This window comes from Solea solea, chromosome 7, assembly GCF_958295425.1.
Source record: "Solea solea chromosome 7, fSolSol10.1, whole genome shotgun sequence".
NCBI classification, from domain to species: Eukaryota; Metazoa; Chordata; class Actinopteri; order Pleuronectiformes; family Soleidae; genus Solea; species Solea solea.
In genome coordinates, this window is record NC_081140.1 from 17,723,895 (window position 1) to 17,750,296 (window position 26,402).

General features: G+C 40.3%; 1 protein-coding gene across 1 annotated transcript in view; it reads right to left on the bottom strand.

The window, feature by feature from the left end:
- Positions 1–26,402, bottom strand: part of rsrc1 (arginine/serine-rich coiled-coil 1) — a 111,604-nt gene that overhangs the window by 37,112 nt on the left and 48,090 nt on the right. Inside the window, exon 6 of the mRNA XM_058634030.1 lies at positions 23,433–23,484. Within this exon, the coding sequence (XP_058490013.1) occupies positions 23,433–23,484 (52 nt within the window). The remainder of the gene's footprint in view (positions 1–23,432; positions 23,485–26,402) is intronic.

Genomic DNA, 26,402 nt, shown 5'->3' on the forward strand with positions numbered 1-26,402 from the left:
TGGAATGATCACAAAGCTCCACGCCGCCTGTCAGATCCCCCCTACGTGTAATTCATCTGGCCTCTGCTGCCTCCCCCTCCACCCCCTTCCCTTCCTCTCTCCCTCCATCCCTCCTCCCCCAGCCTCAGCCAGGGGTTTGGCCACAGACATTATTCATGAACATCTGCAGCGTGCTGAATATTCCACAACCTCCGCCGCGATGAAAAGGGAGCTGCCCCTTTGACTTGAAAATTAACATGCCGGCACAGAGATTATGGATGTGTCGTTTCGTTCCAAGCTGAGCTGGGCCACACTGAGACGGGCCAAGCTGATAGCCCAGCCTCGGCTGAGCGTGGAAGGATAAAGGAAAGTGGGTGGAGAATATGCTCTTTGTAAGGGTTAGGTGTCCGTTTCAGTGGGCAACCGGGAGGGGGGGGGGTCAATGTATTAATGACATCAAGTGACCAGTGGAGACTTACAACTCCCTGCAGTCACTTACAAATCTTAAAACTCCAATGTTCATCATTGCCACAGGTATATGATCCAAGAATAACAAGTGTAACGGTTTAGTCAATTATGAATTAAGAACAATTATTTTCCCGATTATCCACTAAATTGATTAACTTTGTTTTATCCAAACAATTCCGAATATTAATCAACCAGAGGACCGGTGCTACACAGGGATGGATATCATGACTGATTTTCTAAACTGATCTGATTCCACTTGATTCCTTTTAAATTCATTGAGAGATATTACTTATAAAAGACATTTTCACAGATTTCTCTAATCTGGCACATTATTAAAATATGTATGTTTACATTAAAAATGTAATCCAAAGTAGCACAGTGAAGTTATTCATGTACTTCTGCTCGTGAACCATAGATGGCAAAGTAATAAATAAATCTGCAGACTCAGCTGTTAGCTTAGCTGTCAACTCACAGTTAGGTGATACTTGAACCCGACAGTCTTGTGAGCTTTGTGCAGAGGATACAAGAAATGGCAAGAGTGATCAAATGATTTTATGAATCAATATTGAATATTTCATATCAAGATTGATATGAATCTTGAAAATGAATTTGTTTCAAACCCATTCAGTATTCAATCAGAAGCAAAGCTGAAAAGCGTAATCGTGAACATCTCATTGCACCCTCTCCTCACCTCTTTGCATCTCTTTCTTCCATCCACTCCTGGGTCTCTCAACATAAAAGATCAGAGCCTGAGAATGACGGTCTCTCTCATGTGTCTGTGTGCTATTGCTCACCAAGTCTGTGTCCTCACAGACCTTATGCTCCTGACTTTGTGACTAAGACGTACTCAAAAAACATGCCAACATTTTTATTAAGCTCATGAATTTGCTCACCGGTGTTATCTAAAGTAGCCTGAATGATGACAATAACCCGCTTGTCTGTGATGTCGGTTTGATTCCTAGTATATCATCAATTGCCTGTCAAAGATTTGACAAACACTGAAAATGACTCTGTTCTCTACATGCAAACACAAGCACATTATCATACTAGAACAGCCTTTGTTCAACTTTTGTCAGTGGCCCCAATTTAAAATCTGAAAATTGCAGCAAGACTTTGACTCCCAACACTAATCACACATGACTGTACGTGTATTCCCATAGTATTCCATCCAGTATTTACACACATAACATTTGAACTTTGACTCAAAACACTACTTTACATTATCTATAAAAAAATATCCATGAATGTTGCACTTTTACTAAACAACAATGTATTTATTTCTCTCATGGTCCACACTTAGGGAATCACTGTAGGCTGTGAAGGCTATCTATAGGCTAACTACAACTTGTTTTTATCAGAAATGTACGAGTAAATGTATACTCTCACATTGTGAATGCAGACTTCACTTGACTATCAAAGGAGCATTTTTAATTCTTATCATATATACTGTATATCTTAGGTATTTAATGTATGTAGACTGACAAGATGTGAAAAACAAACATAGAGTGATCAGTCAAACAAAGGCAAAGAGGATGAAAACACAGCTAGAAACAAACAATACCAAGTAGTACAGTACAGTATGAATATTTGTGTTTTAGCCACAGCATTTATGTCAGATATGAACACCTCTAATTACTGTTGGCAGTCTTTAGACAGAAAGAATGAAGAAGAAAAAGAAAAGAAGAAAGGAATATAAGAAGATAAACAAAGGGTGAAGAGAGAAATATACACTTTAATACATCTAAAAGGGGGAGAACTTCTGACACAGGCTCGAGTGGGACTTGTTGCTTCCTCTTCTTGATTGTAAATGGCAGAACAAGTTTACTCTGGCAGTTGGAGCAAAAATGGAGCCTGACAGCCTTGTCAGACAGTTTGAGTGGCTGAGTAGCAGAGCAGGAATCGGGATGATTTCATCCCTTTCATCTCCAAATCGTCGACGGACGAGGTGAAACCTCAACATTCATTTTTGGATAAAAAATACAATAAAGAAATAAATTAATACAATTTAAAAGACCTTGTGAAAATGGAACAGAAACAAAAAATGAGAAAAAAGAATGAGAAGAAAAGTAGAGCTGGATGCAGAACAAACATGTCAGGAGACATTAGAGCTTTCTCCAAAAAAAACAACACACCAGTCTCAATAATCCTTGCACTCATTTCTACCTTTTCTCTTTATGAATTATTCCACAAGAGACTGGTGCAACAAAACCCACTCAACATCTTGCCCTCTTGTGTTTTCTTACTACAACCTCGATGTTATTCTGCCCGCCTTTGCAACCTTTGGCACTATATGAGAATCTAGACTGTAAGAACATTGGCAGCAATTTTGCATGCACTCCGGGCCATTTCATTTCATAAACAGTCTTCCCTCTAAAACTCTTTACCTTTCTTAGGGAAGAGTCTGAGAAGTGACAGTGAGAAATGCAGAGACAAGTCTATAACATGTGTATGAGAGGCGGGATTAGCAGAATGGCTGCTTTGTTGTGTTACTCTGCCATAGATTTATCCCTCTGATCCCCCTCTACCTCAATCTCCTTGCTTCATTTTTATCTTTTCAATTTACAGGATTTGTTTCTGTGTGAACAGCGAGGAGGATAAGGTATAACATTCATCTTTATCCCAGGTTTTGTTGTGCTTCCTCCACCTTAACAATGTGTGTCAGTAATTAGCCGGCCAGTTTGGTTCCAGGCTTTTCGATGGGTGCCTCCATTTGCCAACTTTCGCCTTTTGTTCTTGCCACACAATGCCGCCCACTCGCCCTCGGTGTGACTCTCCCTCTCTATCCTCTGCGCTCCCTGTCTCACACCCACACAGGGCGTTACACAATTTATCCAAATGTGCTTCGCTTTAAAACCCCATTACTCAGCCCATGTTGTTTTGTTCAACACAATTATAAGAACAGGCCATTGGTAAGAATTCTTTTGGTTCTACATTGGCCGCAGAGTTACAGTAAACAGGCCAGCTTAGGTACTGGGTTTTGTTTGCATATAAGCTTAGGTTTTCGTTTGAGACAACTCAATACCATGCCTCATTCCATGGCAGCAACCAGTGAGCAACTTTGAAGACCACTCCGCCAAATTGATACACTCACACACAGAGAGCTGAAGAGCCTAACAAGGTTAAAGGGCCGAGCATTGTTATCTCTCTAAGTAGTGACACACTTCAAAAGGGTGAAAAAAACATGTAATGACTACCTAGACAGGCTTTGGCAGAGGGTCTGGTGGTAATTTCAGGCTCTGACCTTGTGTGTAAGCCCTGGAGGGTGGACTTAGTTCAAAGCAAAGCCAGGTAAATGAGAGAGAAGGCTGCTGGTCAGCCATGACCACAAGGTCACTGTCAGGGAAGATTGGAGAGGGAATATTAATGTCTATTGTATGAGTCAAACAAGCATCAAGTCTAAAATAAATCTCTAATGAGATTTGTGCACCAGACATGTAAAACTAGAGATGTGGCACTTGGAATTCAAACCAGTGGATCAATCACACAACAACAAAATTAGACAGAAAAAGAATCAGTAACTATTTTGACCATTTTACTAGTCTCAAGTTACACTAAACTTCTGTCTGTGAGTTTTGGACTGATTTTTACTTTGTTTTTTCACTAGATTCTAGATTTTATAAAAAAAATTTATACAAAAATTTACAATACATATTTATCAGTACTGAAAATAATGAGGCTAAAATTATGACAAAATATTAAAGTAATATGTTTTTGCATGATGATTCCTGGTTAGTTGAACTTAATAGTCAGTCTGAGAAGTCAGATAGTCATATCAGATTTAAAAAACAAAACAAAAAAAATGTCTTACAATCTACATTCATGAAAACATTTTTCTTAATGACTTGCAGACAGCTGCTGTTTTTGACTCACTAATTAAAAAACACTGAAGACAAAGGTCTCACTGTGCTGAACACTTTAGAATTTTCACACCAGGAAGAGCTCATTTGATTAATCTGAACATTTACTCGGCACAATATGCCAGCACAGATTAAAGCAATCAGCTTAATGCTGGGTCATTGTTGCTTTAGTTAAACGCCTCAGTGAAAATTATGTCATGAAGTTTACTAACACCATCTGAAACTCAACACAGCACAAGGACACACACAGTGTAAGGCTCTGGGAGTTGCCTCGTGCTGTAGACAGCTCTATAATTATATTCAGACTAAATGATTTAAGGAAAAGAAAAACACACATAATGGTTTAAAATACCACAGTTCAATCATGCATACAATGCAGCCTGGCAGTGACGTCTTTGATACGGTTATAAAATTATGATTCTGTTCTTAATGAACTGAAGAGTAAATCTGAAGATCAGCGAGGTCACCAGCAATGTCTATTAGTTTATTATTTCAACATCCAGCTCAAATTTACCACTTAATCAAAAGATGAATAAAACCTGATTTTAAAAGGAAAATGTTCAACATCAGTTGAAGTTGTTTAGGGGATGATTTTAATTGTAACTATTTATAGTTATCAAAGCGGTTTCAACTGCTTTGGGTTAAAAATACTAAATAAGAACCAGGTTTCTTGGTAAATACAGTTCACCCAAAACACACAACAGTGTGCACACACCCCCCTGTACGTGTTCATGTGTAACCCTCTGTGTGAGCTGATATTGATCTTTCTTTAATGCTCCTCAATAATAACCCCCCCCCAGTAAACACAGTCGGATAGGAGCACAAAACAAGAGCACTGGTTTAAAACCACTAATTACATCAGCGCTGAAAGGAAATCATTGATCAGTGGCATTATGGGAAATTAAACTGCCCCCCAAAACCAGATCAAAGTGAATGAAGTGGCTTAGTAGGGTTTCAGTGGGGCTCTGCAGATGGATTATCACTCCTGAACACACACACACACACACCCACACACAGTTACTGTTACTGATGATGAGTTTCAAGGCTCTTCACAGCTTTTTCCTGACTGATGACCAACTTTATCCTCATCAATCAAAGTCATTCAAACACTTGACTTTGTTTTGACAATTAACAATTTGTCCTACCTAAAAATAACCATTTATAATTCAGCCCTGGACTAATGTGAGCAGTCCTCATGTCCCCAACCTGTGGAAGGGTCCACTGGGGGAATGAATAAAAGAAAGGGGCCCCTGCTGGTTCATCGGGCCATCTATTGGTGCCCCGAGACTGACATAATCTGTTCCCTCCCATCCCACCAGCTCCACCACTGGCCCCTTAGGGCTGCTGGCCGGCTGCTACGGGAACCCTTATGTGTAACTAACAGCTCCCCAGCTATAACACACAAACAAAAGACCAACTGTGAGAAACTCTGACAATAAAGTAATGTACTGAGCTTGTTCTGATCAGACAGGGAGGAGACATGAGAATGGACAAACGGTTTGTGGAGACTGCAAATAGTCAGTGTCAGAATTATTTACAGGTGGAGACACGCAGTTATACTAGACAAAAATACACTTAGATAAAGGTAAATCTCTTTGGTGGTGTTAGGGTGCCAAACGAGCAGCTTTATCCAGACCATGTTCTGACAATGTTACACAGGCAAATACCAATCAACTTGCCATTTTTATACTTGTGATCACTGCAAATGTTGATCCAAGGTAGAACTACCGTCTATGAAAGTCCATCGATCCATTTTCTACCGCTTTATCCTCCACATGAGGGTTGGGGAGGGGGGAGCTGTGCCAATCTCAGCTGACATAGGGTGAAAGGTGGGGTACATCCTGGACAGATCGCCAGTCCATCACAGAGCCACATAGAGATTTAGACTGTCCAATTTACCTAATCCCCAAATCATTCAAAGCAAATCCAAGGTAAGGATTGATTTGAGACCTCATTTGACCAGTTCAGGTTGGTGTGTTTCACAACTTTTATTATGATGAATGATCATTAGAATAATGTCATGTTGGTGTTATTTGGCAGCAACAACAGATTTATATAAATTCAAATAGCACCATGTATTAAGACCATGACCAAGACCGTGTTCTAACCTGCAACCATCTTTCCCACAACAGACAGACCATCAGGTATTGCAAACTAAATCCGTTATTTTTATTACTGGTAGAGTTCTTATGGTAAAACACTGAGCCGCACACCTGGAAGATAAACTGACAAGCAAAATTGTTAAGGCATTGCCGTATAACTGCGCAGAAAAAAAAAAAAATGTGTTTCTGATTGAACAAAAACTGGTTTGAACGAATGAAAAGTTATTTAGGCTCATAAACCATGACAGCACACAAGATAAAACTAAAGTAACATTCAGTATCCCAGTTTCTTCTGAGAAAAATATAATTTGTGGGGTGATTTACTGGCAGTATTGTAATTGTATTGCTTGGATACAATGGTTGGCCTTTTAGGACATATAATTAAAAATTCAAATTGAAAAATATTTTCTAATTTAAGAAGGACTATTTGTCTGACACAATAGAAACTGTTGGAGACTCACAAATGCAACCTCCAGGCTGTAGACAAAAATCAGCCCTTACTAAGACACAGGAAGCTAACAACTTATACTAAGTTAGCTACATCAACTCCACTTGTACTTACATTGTGCCCCAATCTACTTACATTGGCAAATCCAAGGCTTACATTACACTGAAATAAGCAGAGGATATTGGCAGAATGGGCTTACCCAGACATTGTTCTAACTGGGCTTTTCTGAGGGAATTTTCTGGCCAACTGTTAAAGAAAGAAAATACTATGAAGAAGAATTAAGTATTTGTTGGCCGACATCTTCAGGAGAAGTTGTTCATGGATTGAGGAGGGCGTTAAGATGATTTGTAGGCCCTTTCTCCGATCAGATCATCTAAAATGTGAGTGATTACGCTGGTAATCAGCTGCAAGCTGACATTGGCACAGTCCGTGTTTAAGGGATAAAGGGTGAGAGACAGAGATAAGAATGAGACGGGAGAGAGACCGACCTGTAAGAGACACAAGAGAAACAAGAAGAAGTGGAGGAGGAGGAGGAAGGTGGCAGATTATTTCTCAACATTATCACACGCCAAGTTGTCCATTCTCCCTCTCTTTTCTTTCTCACTGTCTCTCTCACATATACACTGTTTCTATTCAGAGATCCGTTTGTCCATGGCCAAACAAATAGCTGACACTGCTTCTTCAAAGCTTTAGATTTGCAGCCCAGGCCAAGTGGTGCTGTTGACAAGCGAGGGCAGTGAAAGCAGAGGAGGAGAGGACAGCGCAAGACGGAGAGACAGACAAGAGAAATCCCTACCGTAATTCCCTAAAATGTAATCCACTGGGTTTAATGCTGTCTGTATGTGTGTGTGTGTATGGGATTATACATTTATCATCAATACTCATCTCTGTGTGTGTGTGTGCGTGTGTGTGTGTGTAGTAAAGCCAGCTTGTATAGGTGGACCAACAATGGCAAGTGAGGGATTTAAACCCTCACTCTCTATCATATAACCACATATCCTGGCTAGTACAGAATAACGACTAGCCTATTCACTGTGGCTGCTGATCCCACCGATTAGTCCTGATCTGGAGGACCCCCCTCGCTCCAACCCCCCCAAAAAAGGAGTGGAAAAAAAACACATTCACACACACACACTTTGACACTTGTCAAAGACGCTGTATAGTCTCATGTTGCCATGTATCTGTGAGTCTTCTGTTTCTTCCAGGTGGCGAAAAATGGTCCCAGCTAGAGCAATCAAGACTTCCCACAAGATTTTCTGTGGAAGTAAACTCTATCAACTCAAGGTCAAAGGTCAAACCCGGTTCAGTGAAACCCTGTCTGGTTTTGGCGCAAAACCTGGGATTTAAAGGTTGGTCTCCATTAGAGCCAAGATTACACACCTAATTCACTACTGCTAGCCAGCTAATCTCAGATATAAAGATTGCACAGAGATCACACGTCTGTCTGCGCTCTCTCCCTCATACACAAGGTAAAATGGACAGAGCAAACCGGAGGTTGACAGATATAACACAGGTATGAAGAGTATTTTATATAATGTAGGTGCTAGGGGTGGGTAAAAAATATTGATTTGGTGATATATCACAGTCCGTCCTCGTGCAATACGTTAATCGATACGCTAAGGGCAAATATTGATATTTAAATTAACAAATTAAGGCGCTCTAAAGTAAACAGTCCCTGCCAGTTTCACTCGCCAGACATAGCTACTTCTTCAAGTCTCCATGCGGTGGCGCTGCTCAAATGAATGAGGGGAAACTTAAATGGAAGTTACCTGGCCGAAGAAGAGGGAGTTTACAGCGGGATAATGGCAGAGAAAGCTATCTCAAGAGATGCCGCATCCACGTTCAATACATAGACTTTATGCACAGACTCTATGTTGTGACAGTGAGACAGATATCGCTATATGATTGTCTTGCAATATGTTGATTATCACAGAATCTTTATAGTAAGGATGCATCAATATGATAGGGAACAACAGCCTAAGGTTAGTTGTAAACACACCATCAGATCAGATACTGGCAAACTTTGAAGTTACAAAATGATTTATGGAAAGAGACATCCTTGTCGAATTAGACTTTGGTTTTGGTTCTTGGTTTTGGATAGGCATACCAAATAAATTGGCAACCACATGTAGATTTTGAAGAAAAACAAACATCGATCTTAGAATATAATGCTTCAAGTAATAATGCAACATGACCTCTATAATCCAAAGACATCATCACAACAAAATAGTAATGTCAACATTTTGTCTGACCACAGGAATACAAAGTAATGAAGACATATCATTAACTTAGTCACTTTTTTTTTTGAACTAGGCTGCAGTCAAGCCAATAGTTGGTCTTGTGTGAAAAGCATTTATTTGCTTTTGTGCATTTGCTGCATGTACGTAAATATGGGATTTGAAATGATTCTAAATTGTTTTTGTGCAAAGCAGTTCCATGTGCACGTCTGGCAAGATGAGTTTATTTTGGGTATGAAAAGAGCTAAACACATCGGCCTCTACACTGGCGTCTGCAGCTTGGATTGGCTTTAACTTTGTCCATTGGTTAAAAAGGGGACATGAATCAAATTGAGAAAGAGTTATTACGCTTTGATAACAAGGAGGGATCAGACATCAGAAAAACATGCTTTCAGCATCAGCAGATAAAGGTCCGGACATCTTTCTTTTAAGCTAACACACTAATTCATGGTGCACAGACACTAACGTAAACGTACATTTACTGAACATGTGTTTTGCAGATGTAGTAGCTCTGAAAATGGGCCTTTTCACTGTGTGTGTGTGTATATGAGTGGGCAAAAGAGAGAGAGAGAGTGATGGAAACACGGACAGACAAGAAATACCTGAAGAATGCAAATATATGAGCAGAAGAAAGAAGGGAAATTAAATGAACATTAATTCTCCCACAGTAATTCCCTCTTCTCAGAACAAGGAGATGAAAGACGAGCAATGTACTTTCTGCTATTTATTTCTCCTTAAGCACAAGGCTTTCTGCTCTGGAAGTCGGGGCCCTGGATGGGAGGAGACAGGTACCCAGGGGCCCCTTATTACCTTTTTTACTAATAAGGCAAAATTTGCAAGACTAAGCCAATAGAAAGTTAATTAACAGTTTGTTTTTCTTCACTCCTCTGTTGGAAGCATCATGTTTGGGCTGGCGGATGCAGATGGAAAGAGGAAGAAAGGAGAACAGGGTTGGGTGTGGCGTCTTGAACAAATGAGCAATTTAGATTGGTGTAAATAATGTGTGTGAATGTGTGCGTGTGGCGTTCTGTAAATAATGTGGCAGTGCCGCCCTTTTGAATGAGTGTGGGTGGATGTTTCTGTCATCGGCCCTGTGTTCCACACAGAGGGGAGCTGTTTAAATTGTTATGACTGAGTGAGGTTAGTTAATCCAACACCAAGAGTGAACGCAAAAGACGTGAAGGAAACGGTGAGGCAGGAAGGAAAGTGGTGATGAGGACCTTTGAAGTCCGGGGACACACGACTTATTCAGTCTCAAAGTACAAGTGTGAGACAGGTTATGACACAGACATAACAGTCAGTCATTTGAACGTTTTCATCCAATGTCCATGGTCTCCAAGTGGAAAAAGACTGAAAAAGAAAGCAGGAGACCGAGTAGTAGATGGCCTAGACAGAAGCATGTGAGTAGAGAGCAGATAAATAACACACGGAGTGTGTGAGTTAGATGAGGCAGGGTAACAGGGCAACCTTTACAGAATTAGGGCTGCATTAGAAGTTTGAAACAACTCATGACTTCCATCTGTTCCTAAAGTCTTGCAACATGAGATTGGAGACGACAGGTGTCTAAATGTTTATCAGCCCTGCTGCGTTTATTCCTGTGTGTCTCAGTTAGGGAGGAAAAATTGCCCACACTGATCTAATTCAAACTAACATTCACTCTGAAAGGTTGCTGGTGTGGCAGGAACAAAACACATGCAGTTCAAAACCACCACACTCGGTACTGTATGTCCTCAACATGTACAAGTGAACTCTTCGGCCCCATGAGAATAAATACAAGTGCAAGCATGTGCGCACACACATCAATCTTAGAGAACAAAGTCATTATATGTGATTAACATGTAAATAATGAGGGTATTAAAAATATGATAAAGCTCATGTCATTCCAAATCTAACATCAATAGCATGCTGAAAATAAGTTATTCCAACCAAAGGCCACTGTTATTATTCAAACATATAATACAATAACAATAATTATAATAATAACTTCACCTCTGAACCAGGTGGATTCATTTGTGTGTCTTAGAAATCTGGTAACAGATTTGATTTGATTTACCAATCATTTTAGTAAAGTTGATAAATTCCATAAATTAGTGTGCACATTTCATTCATTGTCAATCTGGTTAAGATCAGCCACAAAGACAAACAACACATTTAGTGGCAAGTGAGGTAAGGGCCACTGCAAGCATACACAGAAATCTGCACACTGCCATTTGCATTGGTTGTTAATGGATTAAAAATGCAGTAGTTTTACACACTGACCACAAGTGCATGTGGACTCTCAGTCAATTTACCGATATGTGAAAGATTCCCGTGTCAAATAGAGACACTTACTTTTTACTACTTGTTTCCCTAGATTTACCTACTTCTTGTGAAGCACGTTATGACATCTGACCTTTAAACCTGTAGTGTGTTCAAACCACTGTCATATGAGTTCATACAATGCTGAAAAAAACCTAGCTTCACATGAATGGCAGCATACAAATAATTGTATGTAAGAAGAGGTAGAATAATCAACTAACCAGACATGCTTTATAAGTTGGCAAATTCTATAAAAGTAGCAGTTCATGACCGATTTCATATCAAAAATAGATGTGAATGGTCAGTATGTTACTGAAAACTAATACAGAATTAAAGCCTTTTCCTAACACCATATAATATCAGTCTATGCCTTAAAATCTAGTGGCTGTATCTTCATCTGCCCACCAATGATTTTCCACCCCTTCATTCTCCCTGACCTGTAAATCAGTCCCAATCCCTGATCAACCTCCATATTTCACCTCCTGAGGGAAGGCAATCGCTCAGCGTTGAGGTGTTTTACACAGATATGTTGCCAATTTGTTGCTTTCTGGTGGAAAAAGTAAATGTAATAATGAGGGGGAAGAAATTCATTAAACATGTGTATGGAATACTTTTCAAGTGCGAGAGGAGGATTCATTGGGATGTTCACACGACGCATAATCATGCCTCCGTCTGCTCAGCCTGCGATGGCATGAAACATTTAATCGGGGATGAACACTTTCTGTCGCTTCCCCTCTCTCTCTCTCTCTCTCTCTCTCTCTCTCTCTCTCTCTCTCTCTCTCTCTATCTCTTTCTCAGGACCCCCTCCTCCCTCAACCCCCACTACCGTCTATCTTCCTTTCTCTCCCTCTCTCCATCTCTCTCAGTGACTGCCAGAAACCACAATCATAAAATTATTAAAATGCTGTTTGGCTGCCATTAATCAGTGGTGGTGATAAATTCTTGTGTGGGAAGTGACAGAGCATTAGTCACATACCTCTTGGCCTCAACAGACAGAGAGTAATGAGCCACGAGCCAGACCGGGTCAATCATAAACTCATCAAATGCGTCATTTAATTTCTTCATTTAGACAAACACAATTTGTTTATGGGAAAGATATCAGGTGTTGTGGAATGAGAAACGGCGCTGAAACGCTGGTACATTAATCAGGGCTTGATTACACGCGACTCTGCGGTTGTTTATCCTAATTTCATTCATTTCCATCAACAAAGCAAACACAGATGAACACAGCCATTAGCAATGGTTGGGGATGGCACAATTACAGACTCGTATTAAATAAAGTGATGATGAATGGTCCAATACAAACTAAAACAAAGGGGTTTTTATTACTTCAATTCCATCCCAGCCCTCGCCCTTCTGTGTGTCTGTGGAGCCGTGCGTTGGTGTGAGAGGAGAGAAGACAAAAATAACAAACTTTAAGAGGAGTACAGCCTCCTTTGAAAAAGCAGTTGGTTATTTGCGACAGCGAAATACAACCTTGAAAATACAACATGAAAACTTTTTTTATGGTTACATTTCCAATTGAAACCAGTGGGTGAGCTTGTTATAGAACCCGCTAAACCCATGACAGTACGCACACATCTATTCCATTAACCTACATGTACACACACACACACACACACACGCACAGTAGAGTTGGCCAAACAGCCGACAGAAGCTGATTAAGATGGAAAAAACACTAACAGCAAAGTCAGATATTTTTCTTGATCATGTCAGGCTTCAAGAGGCTAACCAGTGTGTTTGCAGCTTGTTGATGTGGTGCAGTGTGAAGGCCTCAGAACTGCACAGGGTGTCTGTGTTTTTCTCCGTGTCACTGACCAATAGCCATGATCACATCCAGCACTGCCTTCAACACAGCTGTCAAATTAATCATCGTGTATTTGCATAAAGTGACATTCATTCCCACAACATTATAATTATTTGAGACATGCACAACATCGCACCGCACGTCAGGTCGTCAGATTGTGTTGTGCCAGAAAAAGCACAAAATTGCGATCACAGAGAAGTACAATTATTTTATTTTTTGGGGGAAAACAGAGCTACAATTAGACACATTACAACTGACCCCACATAAAGTCCTTTCACCCTGAAACGCTTGACCTTGATTGATGATCTTGCCTACATTTTAATGTTTTTTTTTGTTTTTATGTCTTTTTAGGGCGGATGCAATATCCATCGCTTTATTCTGTCTTCTGTAATTGCATTCTTCAAATTGTGTTTCCTCTGTAGGCTGTTTATTGTAGTGCTTTTGCAAAAAAAAACTATTTTCTTGTGGGGACAACAAAGTAGATCTGATGTGATTGATTTACGTGCTTCAGTCTGATCCTATTAAATCATGGGACCCTATATCTGTGGTTTGATGCTAATAAAAAAAAATGATTATAAACTTTGATCCTCTGTGAACTGTTTCACATACTTTGCCACTGTTATCAATCCTCTTAACTACCCTAGCAAAAATAAATGACCACAGCTTTCTTGTGTTTGCCTGTCCGTTATAGTGAATGAATACTGTCTATTTAAAATATATAGTCAATTCAGGAAACCAAGTGTATTCAATTGCTTTCTAACATTCCAAACCTGTGGGATGGAAGCATGTTTGGCCAATGATTAGGTGCAATCAGTTTAATATAAATTACTTCTTGCTCCGCCTGAGAACACAAGAAGGGTCCTATAAACCTCATTACTTGGTGTGTTTACAACACATTAGTTGCACATTCATAAACCGTACATTAATATATCACCAACACACAAACATTCATGCCTCAGTGGTTGCAGAGTTACCAAACAAGGCCCCGTGGCCTTGAACTGCTCAGTTTGGAATTTAGTGATTCACTTGGGGGTTATTTTAATACATTTTCCTCAATGGAGTTAAACCACCAACCTTTCCATTTACCCTTCTACTAACTGAACAAGCATCACCCGTGTCCCGCAACAAATGAACATTCTTCCATTATTCATAGGAAACACTGCACTGTCATTCATGGCATGGATGAATGGCGTTCTTAATCATGCATGGATGTAAGCAGTAATCAGTTTCTGGTGCTGTTAAAAAAAAAATAAAGTGAAGTTAATACAAAATTAATGGAGCCAAAAGTTCCTGATAGATAAATATTTCATATAGTCTACGTAATTCTAAAAAAAAAAGCGCCTCAAATTGGTTGTCGTTTTGTCCTCTGAAGCAATAAAATCACTTTAATCACCAAAAGAGACATTAGAGGAATCCAGCGTGATGAATGTACGAAGGCCAAGGTTGCTGCAGCAACACATCCTCACCCAGAATAACAGGGACGCTAAACATCCATCCATCCATCCATTTTCTATATCTTCTAATTCAATATTCGTTCCCAGGGTCACGGGGTGTGGGTGTGAGGACAAGCTGTCAGTCTATCACAGCACACAAACATACATTCACACCTAGTGTATGAACCATTTGAAATTCTAAATGCACCCCCCCCCCCCCCCCCCCACAAGCAAAATCTACACATTATATATACATATAAGACTTCTAATACCAAGTGGCTAGTATAATTTCTTACAATAACAGAGTTGTTATCCATTTAGACCACATTATAAAAAAGTGTTACGTTTATTAATGCCACAAAAGTTGGATCACACCGACTCTATTTGGGTTTTATGAAACAATAAAACTCGAGGCGACGTTCTGAACCGAGGAGCGTCTCACATGTAGCCTCACACTCTGAATTCCTATATTACTGGATATTCACTGAGACTAACAGTCATGATTAACAACCATGACCACAGTATTAGGGAAAATGTGATTGCATTTTGTCATAATTGTGCAGCCGTGGCCTTAACATGAAGAATAGTGTGTCAGAGGGCAGAAATTATTACAACTCATGAAGGCAGGAATGCACAGGTCTACACTTTGCTGCAATCCATTTACGTCTACTCCAGGGCCAATTGGACAGCTACATCCATTAAAGCCTTGCACAAATATTTACAAATACACAAACTTAAGAGATGCGCTTCCAACACTAAAAGCCACATGATGTAACAGGACATCTTCCCTGTCTTACTCTTGAGGTACACCCAGCATGAAGACCCTTCTACAGCACGACCACCAACAGTACACGGTGGAAATTCAATAATTACTCTTACCTTCTCATCTCTCGCTCACTCTACATTCTTTGCATTCACCCTCCTCCCCCACTTCTTCCTACACCTCCCAAAAATCCCTGAACGACTGCCAGCGGTCCATGGTAATTAAATTACTTAGCAAAGTTTACTTAACAGTAAATGGTTAGCAAAATTTAAGGTGATTGCAAATTTGCTTTCATTTCACTTCAATGGTTGGTCTGTTTAAGGCTGGTCTGCAAATAATTAGCACATACATTTGCATCAAAATCGTTTATACCATATGTTGCAGAATTATGGCAAGCAGCAAATTAAAAAATATTCTTTTTCTGTTATGGAAATGTCTACATGTGGAGAGGAGAGAGCGAGGGAGGGAGAGAAACAGGCACAGAGAGGGAGGGAGGAGGGAAAGATACCGCCATGTGTCTCAAAACACCAACAAGGGGGAGAGAAAGAGGAGAGAGGAGGAGGGAGGGCACAAAAATGATTCAGTTTGGACTTGAACATACTCATAATGGTCTTTTTAAAGAGCTCACCAGATGCTGTTTGAAATCTGCCCACAGAAGAAAAACAAAGCCTTCTCCGTCTCTCACTCTCCCTGTCTTTCTCACACACATACACAGAGCCAGGGAATTTCCTCTAAGTGGCTGACATCCTCTCTCTAATATGGTATATATTGTTCCCCGAAGCAAGGCAAAGAAATTGTACACTAATTTGAGTACTTTTAGACCCAAGATCCCCAATATTAGAAAAAAAAATGCTGAAACAACATATCGATTCGTTTAGTCAAGGAAATGCCAAAATACAATGGAAAATGCCAAACAAGATGTCTTGTCTGTCAAAGAACCCCACCATATAGTCAAATTATAATATGATAAAAGCTGAGAAATAGAGTACATAATAATTTGTAAGACGTTTTAGAGTAAGAGTCAAGGTTTAGGATTCCCACTCCCAATGATTATTGGACATATTCAAAATATTTAACACCAACAAAGCTTAAAACACGCCTCATTCATGACCAGAGGACGTGCTAAGGTGTCCTGAAAAGCAAAATATTGTTTTCTACACTCCATGCAAGTATCTTTAATACAATGACTGCTAAGCTTTGTATAAGCTTGTTCACAGAAACTTTATCAGGGTAAAACAAATGGGCAAAATAACTGATCGTGTGTGTCCATGTGATTCGCAGGTATACACCGTTTACACACTACAGAAGGACCAGGGTACAAATGCACGAATGATACGAATCAACACCATTCTTTTGTTGACAGAACTGGCACTCAAGCAATAAATGATGCAATATAATTTTCAAACGAAAAGCAGTTAACTCCAATAAAAAGCATCACATGCGCACTGTTTAAACGACACCACTAAAATCAATCACACCCATCGTTCAAGCTGATGCCAATGACGTTAAGATCAGGTTTCCTTATGTCCTCAAGTTTGAAGAAAACCTAGTTGTTTTAAGGTAGAGGCTATAGATGATGTATGATGATCATGATGTCATGAAGCTAAAGCACTAGAAGGTGGGAGGACGATGGGTTGAGGAAGGGAAGAAGCAAGATGGCAGGCGGGCGGGGGGGTTGTTAATCTCAAGCCCTACTACGGCAAAGGAAAAACGGGGCGTAGCAGGACTTGTGTTTATTATACTCATAAAGCAAACCAAAAATCAATTGCACATAAACCTAAAATCAATGCAGTCCTTATGTCACTCGGGCCGTCCCACCACTGACAGTCACCTTTGAACTGAAAGACTCACTTCTTGCTGAAATAAATAAAAAATGTGGCTGGAGGGAAAACGGAGCACTGTTTTTGAAAACACGTTTTCTTTAAAGTCACATTTAAAGCACTAATATACTTCTTTTGAGAGAGTGACAATAACAACTTGACACGAAGGGCTCGTTGTATGAAGATGTGGCTCTCTGAGTTTGACAAACACATCCATCTCTCCATCCATCCATCTCTCCTTTCATCCATCCAGTGTCAATCTGCCACTAAGTGGGCAGTGGCAGGAGCTGATTGACTAAAGCTTATTCAGGTATTTGGACCGTGTGTTACTGCGGGCCCTGCTCTGCCTCTCTCTCTGCAAGACATAATTACAACTGTTGACTGGAACAGTGAGGTAATGGCACATAAATCCAGCTGATCAATGGTTACAGAGACTAAATTACAGGACACCCCTCTGTGCCATTATCCTGCCAAAGAACAACAAGAGACGCATTCCAACACAGATGCAAAGGGGGTTTCTCTGTTGCACTTGCGTTATTGTTATGTTTATGTTAATATGGCGGAAGGTATATCAATTCAAACAAACATGGAAGCCAATGCGAGTATCCCACTAAATCTCAACCATGTATCAAGCATCTTGGCTGTGAAGGGACAGGAATTTTAAACTTCTTTAGAGAACAAGCTGTTCTAACAATTAAACCATTTTGAGCCGATTTATTCTGTGGATCTTAGACCAAGTCTTTAACCCTTCTGTCACCGACAGGATTTGGCATGCGTGCTTCTCATTACCGTAACTGCTAGACCGTTTGTGATATGTAAGATTGACACAGCACCCTCCGTGATCCTCATGTAGAGGAATAAAGAGGTAGAAGATGGATGGATGGATACCGAAAAAAGCAGAGAAATAGAGCTACATAGCCCTCAGGACTTCCGCAGAACCATCGGCCAATCACAGACAAGATTCACCAGTGTGTCACACGTTTGTGAAGTCAGCTTCTCAGTACCACATTCCTAAATGGTTGAATAACTGCCAGATATCGAAAGTGAAAGTTATCTTGGCAAATCTAAAGAAATCCAGACAGCCTGATTATCATGATGGTCATAAGAGGGTTAACACAAAATAAGAAAATCAGGTACACACTAACATTATAAATAAAAATCCCAGGTCAAAATCATTTTAAAAAAAATTTAGTAACCATCTTGTGACCCAGACCTTATCTACAAAAAATAACCCTCACTTCAATGCAACATGCTCACAGTAAAGGAGAGACATGCTGCCACTGTCATGCCAAGTACACACTTAGTAAAGAGAACAGGTAGTTACAAGATATTACTGGGTAATTCCCTTGAGAAAATCCCCTTTGAGATGAAAGAGGCCACTGCTGACATGGTGTTTGTGACAATCACCTGAGCCACGTCACAAAAAGTGGTGCTACAACCAGACTGATGGACGATGTGTGAAAAGTTTGATTCACTACCCAAAAGTCCTGCACTGCATTCCAGTGCTGAATGCCAAATGTTAGGAAGATAACATTAAAAGAGGTAGAAAATTATGAGAATGAAAGGAAATAAATAAATGAATTCATAATGAAATATACATGTTGACAGTCCAGGAAAACAATGAGAGTGATTTTGGTCTTGTAAAGAACTAGGGTCTTATCTCCTGCACCATTCATATCTTATCCTGGCAGAACAAAGGGCGGCAGCCGCCTAAATGTGGCACATTAGCTCTTTAATTCCAGAGGGGGTAAGGTGACACCCTCCTCCATGTATGTGGTCTGTTCAGCGCACATCTGTCAGGGCCTAAGGGGATGTGCTATGGCGATGGGAGGGGCTACGGGTATTGGAAGCACAAGGAAGACGGAGAAAAGAAGCAGTGAGCGCCAAGAGAAAGGGTTTGTTCGTATGTGTGTCTTCAGGACCCCTGCTGTGACAGAGAAGCCTAATACCCCTTATTTACTGTGGAAGAATTAGTCTTAGCATGATGCTGCTAAGCTTGGCTGGTCACAGTCCACTCTGCCTCTTTATGTCTGTCACTCAAACAGACAGCAAATATAAATATACAGAAAAACAAAAACCTGCACCTTAAACAAACTGGAATAAAATAAATCATTATAAATAATGATAAATGGGTGGGTGGGCCAGCAGTTAGCAAACTATTCTGGAGCTGCAGGGCTTTTTTTATGCCTACTTTGAAGATATTTGACTTTAAGATCAAAGGTTCAAGGAGAAAAGAGTTTCTTTACCTCCTGGTATTTACATCTAGATGCATTGCAATAATTTAAACAAAGCAACTTTGGTATCAGAAGATGAGCAAAATGAAGAAACAGATAGTGTTAAAGCTGAATGCATTCACTGAACTACAGAAAATACCAAGGTTACCAAGTTACCAAGGCCGCTCAATTTCCTACTCGGTAACAATTGTTGTGTGCTTTTTTAAAATCCTGAAATGTGATCGGCAGTAAAATCTAATGATTCTTCCTTGGGCTAAAACCGACATCCTCAGCAAATTGAATCCACACAATATGCTGCAAAAACTTCCTTGGCGAAGGTAATCAGATTGGGTTGAATAAATCTTTGTTTGCAATAATTGCATCAAGCTTTAGTTACAAAGCAAATTCAGATAACTGCTCACATAGAAAATAAAGTAAATCTTCCTTCATACTTAAGCCAGTTGTTAATAATGGCAAATCGACAGCAAAACTTCATTCACACCAATGGGCACCTGCCAAGTTCAAGCCTCTGATGAGATCTTAAGGACTGTTTGTTTTTGCTGCTGTCAAAGGTTCAAATGGGGAGAAGACGGTTTTGATGACCCTTGGCCCTACGGTCCTTGGTGGGTGTTCTGCAAACACTCCCTATTGATGTGTGGATAAGGAGAGGCCCACTGCCGTGCACAGCACTCATGCTCATTTGAGTGGAAATGGACACCGCTATAAAAAGAGCCAAGAACGAAGCAAGTGGCTGAAAAGAAAAGAGTATTACACCCGTATTAGGGTGGCATGGTTGTGATGTGTGCATGTGCGTGAGTATGTATTATTAATTAAATAACAGTATTTTCCTCTATGTGAGTGCTTTAAGTGTGAAAGTCGGACAATTGCTACAGTACATGTATATTTGTGACAGATCTGAGTAAAGAGTGTGTGACAGAAGACAACAATAATGTTGTGAAATAACAACATGCTAGCGGCAAACAGTTAGAGATGTCTGCCTGGCAGTAGGTGCTCACTTTATAGTTTAGAAGACAGCAGAGCCAAACACACAACTGCTTCTTTTTATCATAAAATACAATAAACAACAACAAAATCCAGATAAGTATGAATCAATGTGGCCATTCCATGATAGGGTAAGGTAAACTGAAGGTAAGCTGAGCAGGAACATGCAATTCAACAAAATCAGACCGGAACACTTTCTATAATCCTTTATGTTGGACAGTCGACACGTTTAAGAGTCAAATTATTTCAGAACAAAGGATATTTTTTTGTATATGTATACACTATTGTGATCATCATCACAATTGTGTGAGAAATATCTGCATTTAAATCCTACATCTTATAAACCATTATAACCCTTATAAAGTCGCATATATTTATATACTGTACATACATATATAATTTCTTTGTGTATACACAAAAGGGGCTGCCTATTTTTCAATCTATCCTTAAAACGCATCTTTTACTTGGCTTTTAATACAGTGAAAGATGCTGCTTTTATGCATTTTTTCTGATACTTGTTTATACCTTTTATGTGTTTTATACGTTTATATCTTTACCTGTTTTATTATCTTTTATGGATATACGTGTACAGCACTTTGGTAAGCAATGTTGTTTTTAAAAGTTCTTTATGAATAAAATTAGATGGGATTGGAAATATTGAAATTATCTTATTATTGATGAAATTAATCTGTAATCTTCTCTTGGAAATATGGCCTGTAGTTTGCAACTGTGTGTGTGGGTTTAATATGTAGGCCAGGCAGGAAGTGACCCATAAACATATCCATCCAACTCTTTCATTGGGGGCCAGTGGTACACTCCTCCTCAACTCGCTCCCCTCACACACACACACGCAAGCACACACACAGACACACACACAAAGCCCCCAGTGAGCACTAAGCAGGCCAGCGGGCCAGCCGAGGGGGCTCATTACAGGTCCACAGAGCCCCCCAACACAAAAGCCTGAGCCGCTTTAGCCATGGGATGATCTGCTCTCTACTGACTAGAGAGAGTCCATAGACGGACAAAAGGAGCGAGAGAGGGAGGGGATGGGAGAGAAAGAGGTAGAGGAGAGCAGAGGAGAGAAGAGGAGAGCCGCGGGCTTCAAGGATGTCAGGAGACCCCGAGAGAGAAAGCCTGGCGGGCGCTCAGAGAGGAACGCGGGGAAAGAAGGAGGAGGAGGCTTAAGCTCCACGGCTACGTCAGGACATTAACATTCACACAACCTCCCAACATCTGCTGCTTCCTTCTCGCCCTCCATCCCTCCCTCTCTCCATCCCTATCTTACTCTGTCCGCTAACAACCCTGGAACAAAGACAGTAGCATGATTGGTACAGATACACAGAGAGGGACAAGAGAAAAAAAATTGCAAAATAATGAGTGAGACAGATGAAATGAGAGGATTTGGTGGCAAGGGACTTCACTACCGCAGGGTCAGAGATATCCAAAAATATTTTTAATTATTCAACCACGATTTAAATTAGTGAGGCACTCAATGATTACTCATTAATCAGAGGAACACAACAGCAAAAAAAAAAAAAAAAAAAGTTCCAACCATACACGGCCGTGTGTTGTATTTTACTGTGGGGCATTATTAGTGATATGATCACAGGCTCCTAAAGGCCTGATAGACGCAGACCTGGGCTTTCTGGTGGAGACAATCTTTGACTGAGCCATAAACCTGTTCTTTTGGAAGCCTCCAGGAAAAAGAGAGGAAAACCAGAGACATGTTGTCCAACACATTAAACCTTCTCCTCTGGCTCTGCCTCTGGCTCTGGTCCTGGGTGTGCAACAGTCTGGCCGGCTGCACTCAAAGCCACATGCTAAATTTTATGATGCCTCACCACTATTAGTACAACATTTGCCTTCAGGTGGCAGGGCAGGGAGTGCAAGGTCTGTATACATATGAAAGCATATTTAAGGGAAAAGAAAACTTTGTTCAAGATCTATTTCATTCAAAAATATGATATTGTACAGAAAATGTGCTTTGCGAAGTTTAAATAAGTGAAATTACAGCATGGGATTGCAGTGCTGTTCATTGGCCTTGAGTAAGATTGAACAAGTCTTATGAGGTAAGTGTGTATCTGCGGGGTGGGTTATAGATGATGTATAGATGCCTGGTTCTTTCATATATTTCCTGTGGTGAAATTAGAACCCGGTTCTAAAGTGCTGGGCTGTGTGTGAGTGTGTGTGCGTGCGTGTGTGTGCGTGCGTGCATGACTGTAAACATGAAGACATCTTTCTTCACAGTCAATCTCTGCCTGTCACATCTGGCTCGCAACTCTACCCCTCGAATACACACTGGAATATATACACCACGTGCATGTTGACATCTATGACTTATGTACTGGGAGGAGTGTTTGAAATTAAGCTGCAGTGAATATGAGCCCAGAAGCACTCAAAGCTGTGTGTGTGTGTGTGTGTGTGTGTGTGTCATTGTGAGGGCTGCTTAGATTATGTGTAGGAAAACAACCCCAAAAAAAAACACATCCAAGTCCATAAAGACGTGTACATGTATATACTGTATACTAATGAGCAACGATAAATAAGGTAACTTAATTGTAAAGCCCCTCTGAGGAAAATCTGCACATATCATAGAATAATAGTTATATATTTTGTGATTATTATATGATTCTCCATATGCGCTGTTAGGTCCATAACTCATTTATGAAAAAAGAACTCAAAGAGGCTGCGGTAAAACTTTCTGCAAATGTGAATGTCTCAAATCTCAGTGTCATTATCCACCTTGATACAACTTTGGCTGAAGAAACGATAACTTTGTGTGATTGGATAAAAATAAACATGTGAGAAAGCCAAATGAAAATAAGTGGTGGACTGACTTCCTTTGAGACATGACAGTGACAGTGCTATGACAGTGCAGCAGACTATACACAGAGTCTTACATCACCCACAAGTTATCAGTGGCCCCAACAAGGAAGTGTCTTGTTGTCAAGTGAGTGACTCTTGTTCTGAATCCACTAGAGAAACTAAACTTATCATTCACTTACCCACAGCCTGCAGAACCATATGCATCCGAACTTTAGCCTGCTCTGCTGGAGTCTGCAGGGGACAGACAGAAAAAGAAATTAGAAAATTAGTAAACGATAATGCAGTTTCTTATTTTTCCTGGTCAGTGGAAAGGGGAAGTTAGAAAACAGAATATAAGTCTGCTCATTATGTCGAGTGAGGGCACACTAAACGGACAAATACTTGTCAATTTTCAAAATATTACTCTTAAAAGGACTTGTTTACTCTTCGGCCTAAGATCACAAAGCACAGTTCATGACAGGACAAAATAGCCTACACTTAACTTTTAGTGTATTCTAACTCTTACACTGCTGCGCCCTTTAGGCGGAAATATATTTTACCCATGATAATCTTTAACAGCAATCATTAAAGCGAATGTTCTCTTAAACTGTCCTCATGGAGCACCGGGGGACAACTTTGCTGAGCTGCTAGTCTAGTCGTCTGTAAAAACCCTGCTAGTGAAAAACAGAAAGCAACAACATCCCTGACACACCAGGGAGAATCATTGAGGAAGAGATGAAGAGAAATTTAAAGACAAAGGGAGACAGAGAGAGAGAGAGGGAGGGAAAAGGGAGAGAAGAAAAGAGAAAACAAAAGCTGCTGTAACAAGTCTTTGGAGAGTTGGATAAGAGGGCACAGAGAGCACATTTTTACAAAGATCACAGCCAGAGACTCAACATATTCCCCTTCCCATCATGTGTGTGTGTGTGTGTGTTATGTGTGTGCATCAGAAATGCTTAGCGGGCATCATCGGGGGAGAGCCTTGTGCTTTGACAGCTGTATTGGGAGGAGAAGCCCTTTTTTTCTGACATGCCCTCAAAAGGGCCTTGCTGTAATTCCAATATCACTGCTATTAGATTTGAGGGTCTTAATTGTCAAGGAAGAATGATGGCTACAACGGGGCGTGGAGCTATAAAAGGCGAGAGTACATTGCAGATTGCTGTCTGAGGTTTTTTTTTTCCTTGCCACGGCTGTGGCACAGCGGCCCTCGTTACAATGCAGCGGCGGAGACTGTGTGTTGGATTAGAGAGAAATTAAATGCTAATGGGGATGGGATCTGAATCCGCTGCCTAGGAGCATCATTTAGACAACAGGGCCGAGGCGTCGCTGACAGGCAGTGCTTCCTCCCACCATTCCTTCGCACGACTCCCCACCCCACCCACGCCAAAAAGTCTGATTTATCAAACTGTAAACTTGTCACTTTGTAAAAATGTCACTTTTCGATGGCAGTCAGGGAAATATAATGACCCTCTTTAATGTAGCGGTGTCAGGGTGCTGTATCCTAGATGGAACGCACATCAAGGCACTGCACAGACACAGACTGACACACACTTAATGCAACATGGGGTGTGCTTGCGTGTGTGTGTGTGTGTGTGGGCTCGCGTACACGTGTATGTGTGTGTGTGTGTGCAGCAGGTGACACAGTGGATCACACTTACACTGATTCTCAATGCTCGACAGCTGAAATTACCAATCACTATTATGCTGGAGGAGGGGAAAACCACTTGACACACACACTACACATTTCAGTATTTCTTTCTTTTGCTTTTTGGCATTTTTGTCCTTACATGGGTTAAGGGATTACATGCTAAAAAAAACAAAAACTGAACCAAGTGAAATGATTTAGGACTTAGCCTGTTGAACAATTAGCATGAAACTGAAATCCGTCTTGGTATAGGCAGTCATTTTAAGCAATAACAAATCACAGCTTAACTAACCTGTGAGTGCTGTGCAATCATCTTAGTTACAGTTTATTACGACGCCCCCTTCAGTAATTACATTAGCATTTGTTTACATTGGCCTTGAGGCATGTGTAAGTCCATGCATCTTAAATACACACGCGCGCACACACACACACAGCTCCCAGGTCTTTGAGGAGAATACTGCTGCTTTTAGGCTACGTGCTTTACAGAACTAATATGTGATGTCATAGCAACGCGTTTGTCACCTGCAACAGGAGAAAACACCTGACTTAACATCTATGACTGGAGTGAAGTTTCAGTGGAGAATCTTGTTTTTTCTTTTATTTTGATTTACACTAACTAACCTTTATATGGCTACAACCTACAATCAGTTTCATCATCAGTAAATCTGCAGAACATTCCTTTCAACTAACCAATCACTAACCAAACAAAACTGGAAAAAACCTTTCTTGTATTAACGTTATTGACTCGTAGTGACCAACAATCTAAATTTCACTAGCAAAATAATTCCACTGTCAAAACTGTCAGTTCCATGTCAACATTGTTTCAAAGACCTACCATTACAGTTGTATTCTCTTTCAATAAATGGAGATAAATATGTAATTATGGATGCCAAGACTGATAAATTTAATTATTAACACCAGTAATGAAAAAGGTACTTAAAAGTCAGCCCACAATTAAGCAACCCCATAAACAAATGCACACAAGGCAAGGTTTGTTTTTTGTCTCTCTTCCTGATATACTGATGTATTTTTCACTCTAATTCACACGTGCACGCCTGCCTTCGCTGCGTGTAATTCATTAGTAAACAATAAAAAGGCGTTAATTGTGCTCCCCAGAGGCAGATCTGTGCTCCCCCCCGCTGGGAGAGCGGCACCCGCTGCATCTGATGTAGCTTCACCCCACAATGAGAAACGTGGCTTTTCGACACACACAAACAAACATGACTGTGTGTGTGTGTGTGTGTGTGTGAGGGGGAATATAATAATATGGAAAAAAATTTTGTTTTGTTCAGAGCTTAGGAAATAAGACAGACAAGAATAAAAAAAAAAAACGTAAAGCAAAAAAATTAAAAGAAGAAAAACAGAAGATGACAAACAGGATGCACCATAGAGAGAGATGTTTTTATTGTTTGTTTGTTTGTTTAAAGTCATTTAAAAAGTAAATGCACTGTGTTTATTGTAAATTATACTTTAATTTTCACTGTGAATCACTTTCCCTAAGTTGAACTGAACTGAAAATATTTTG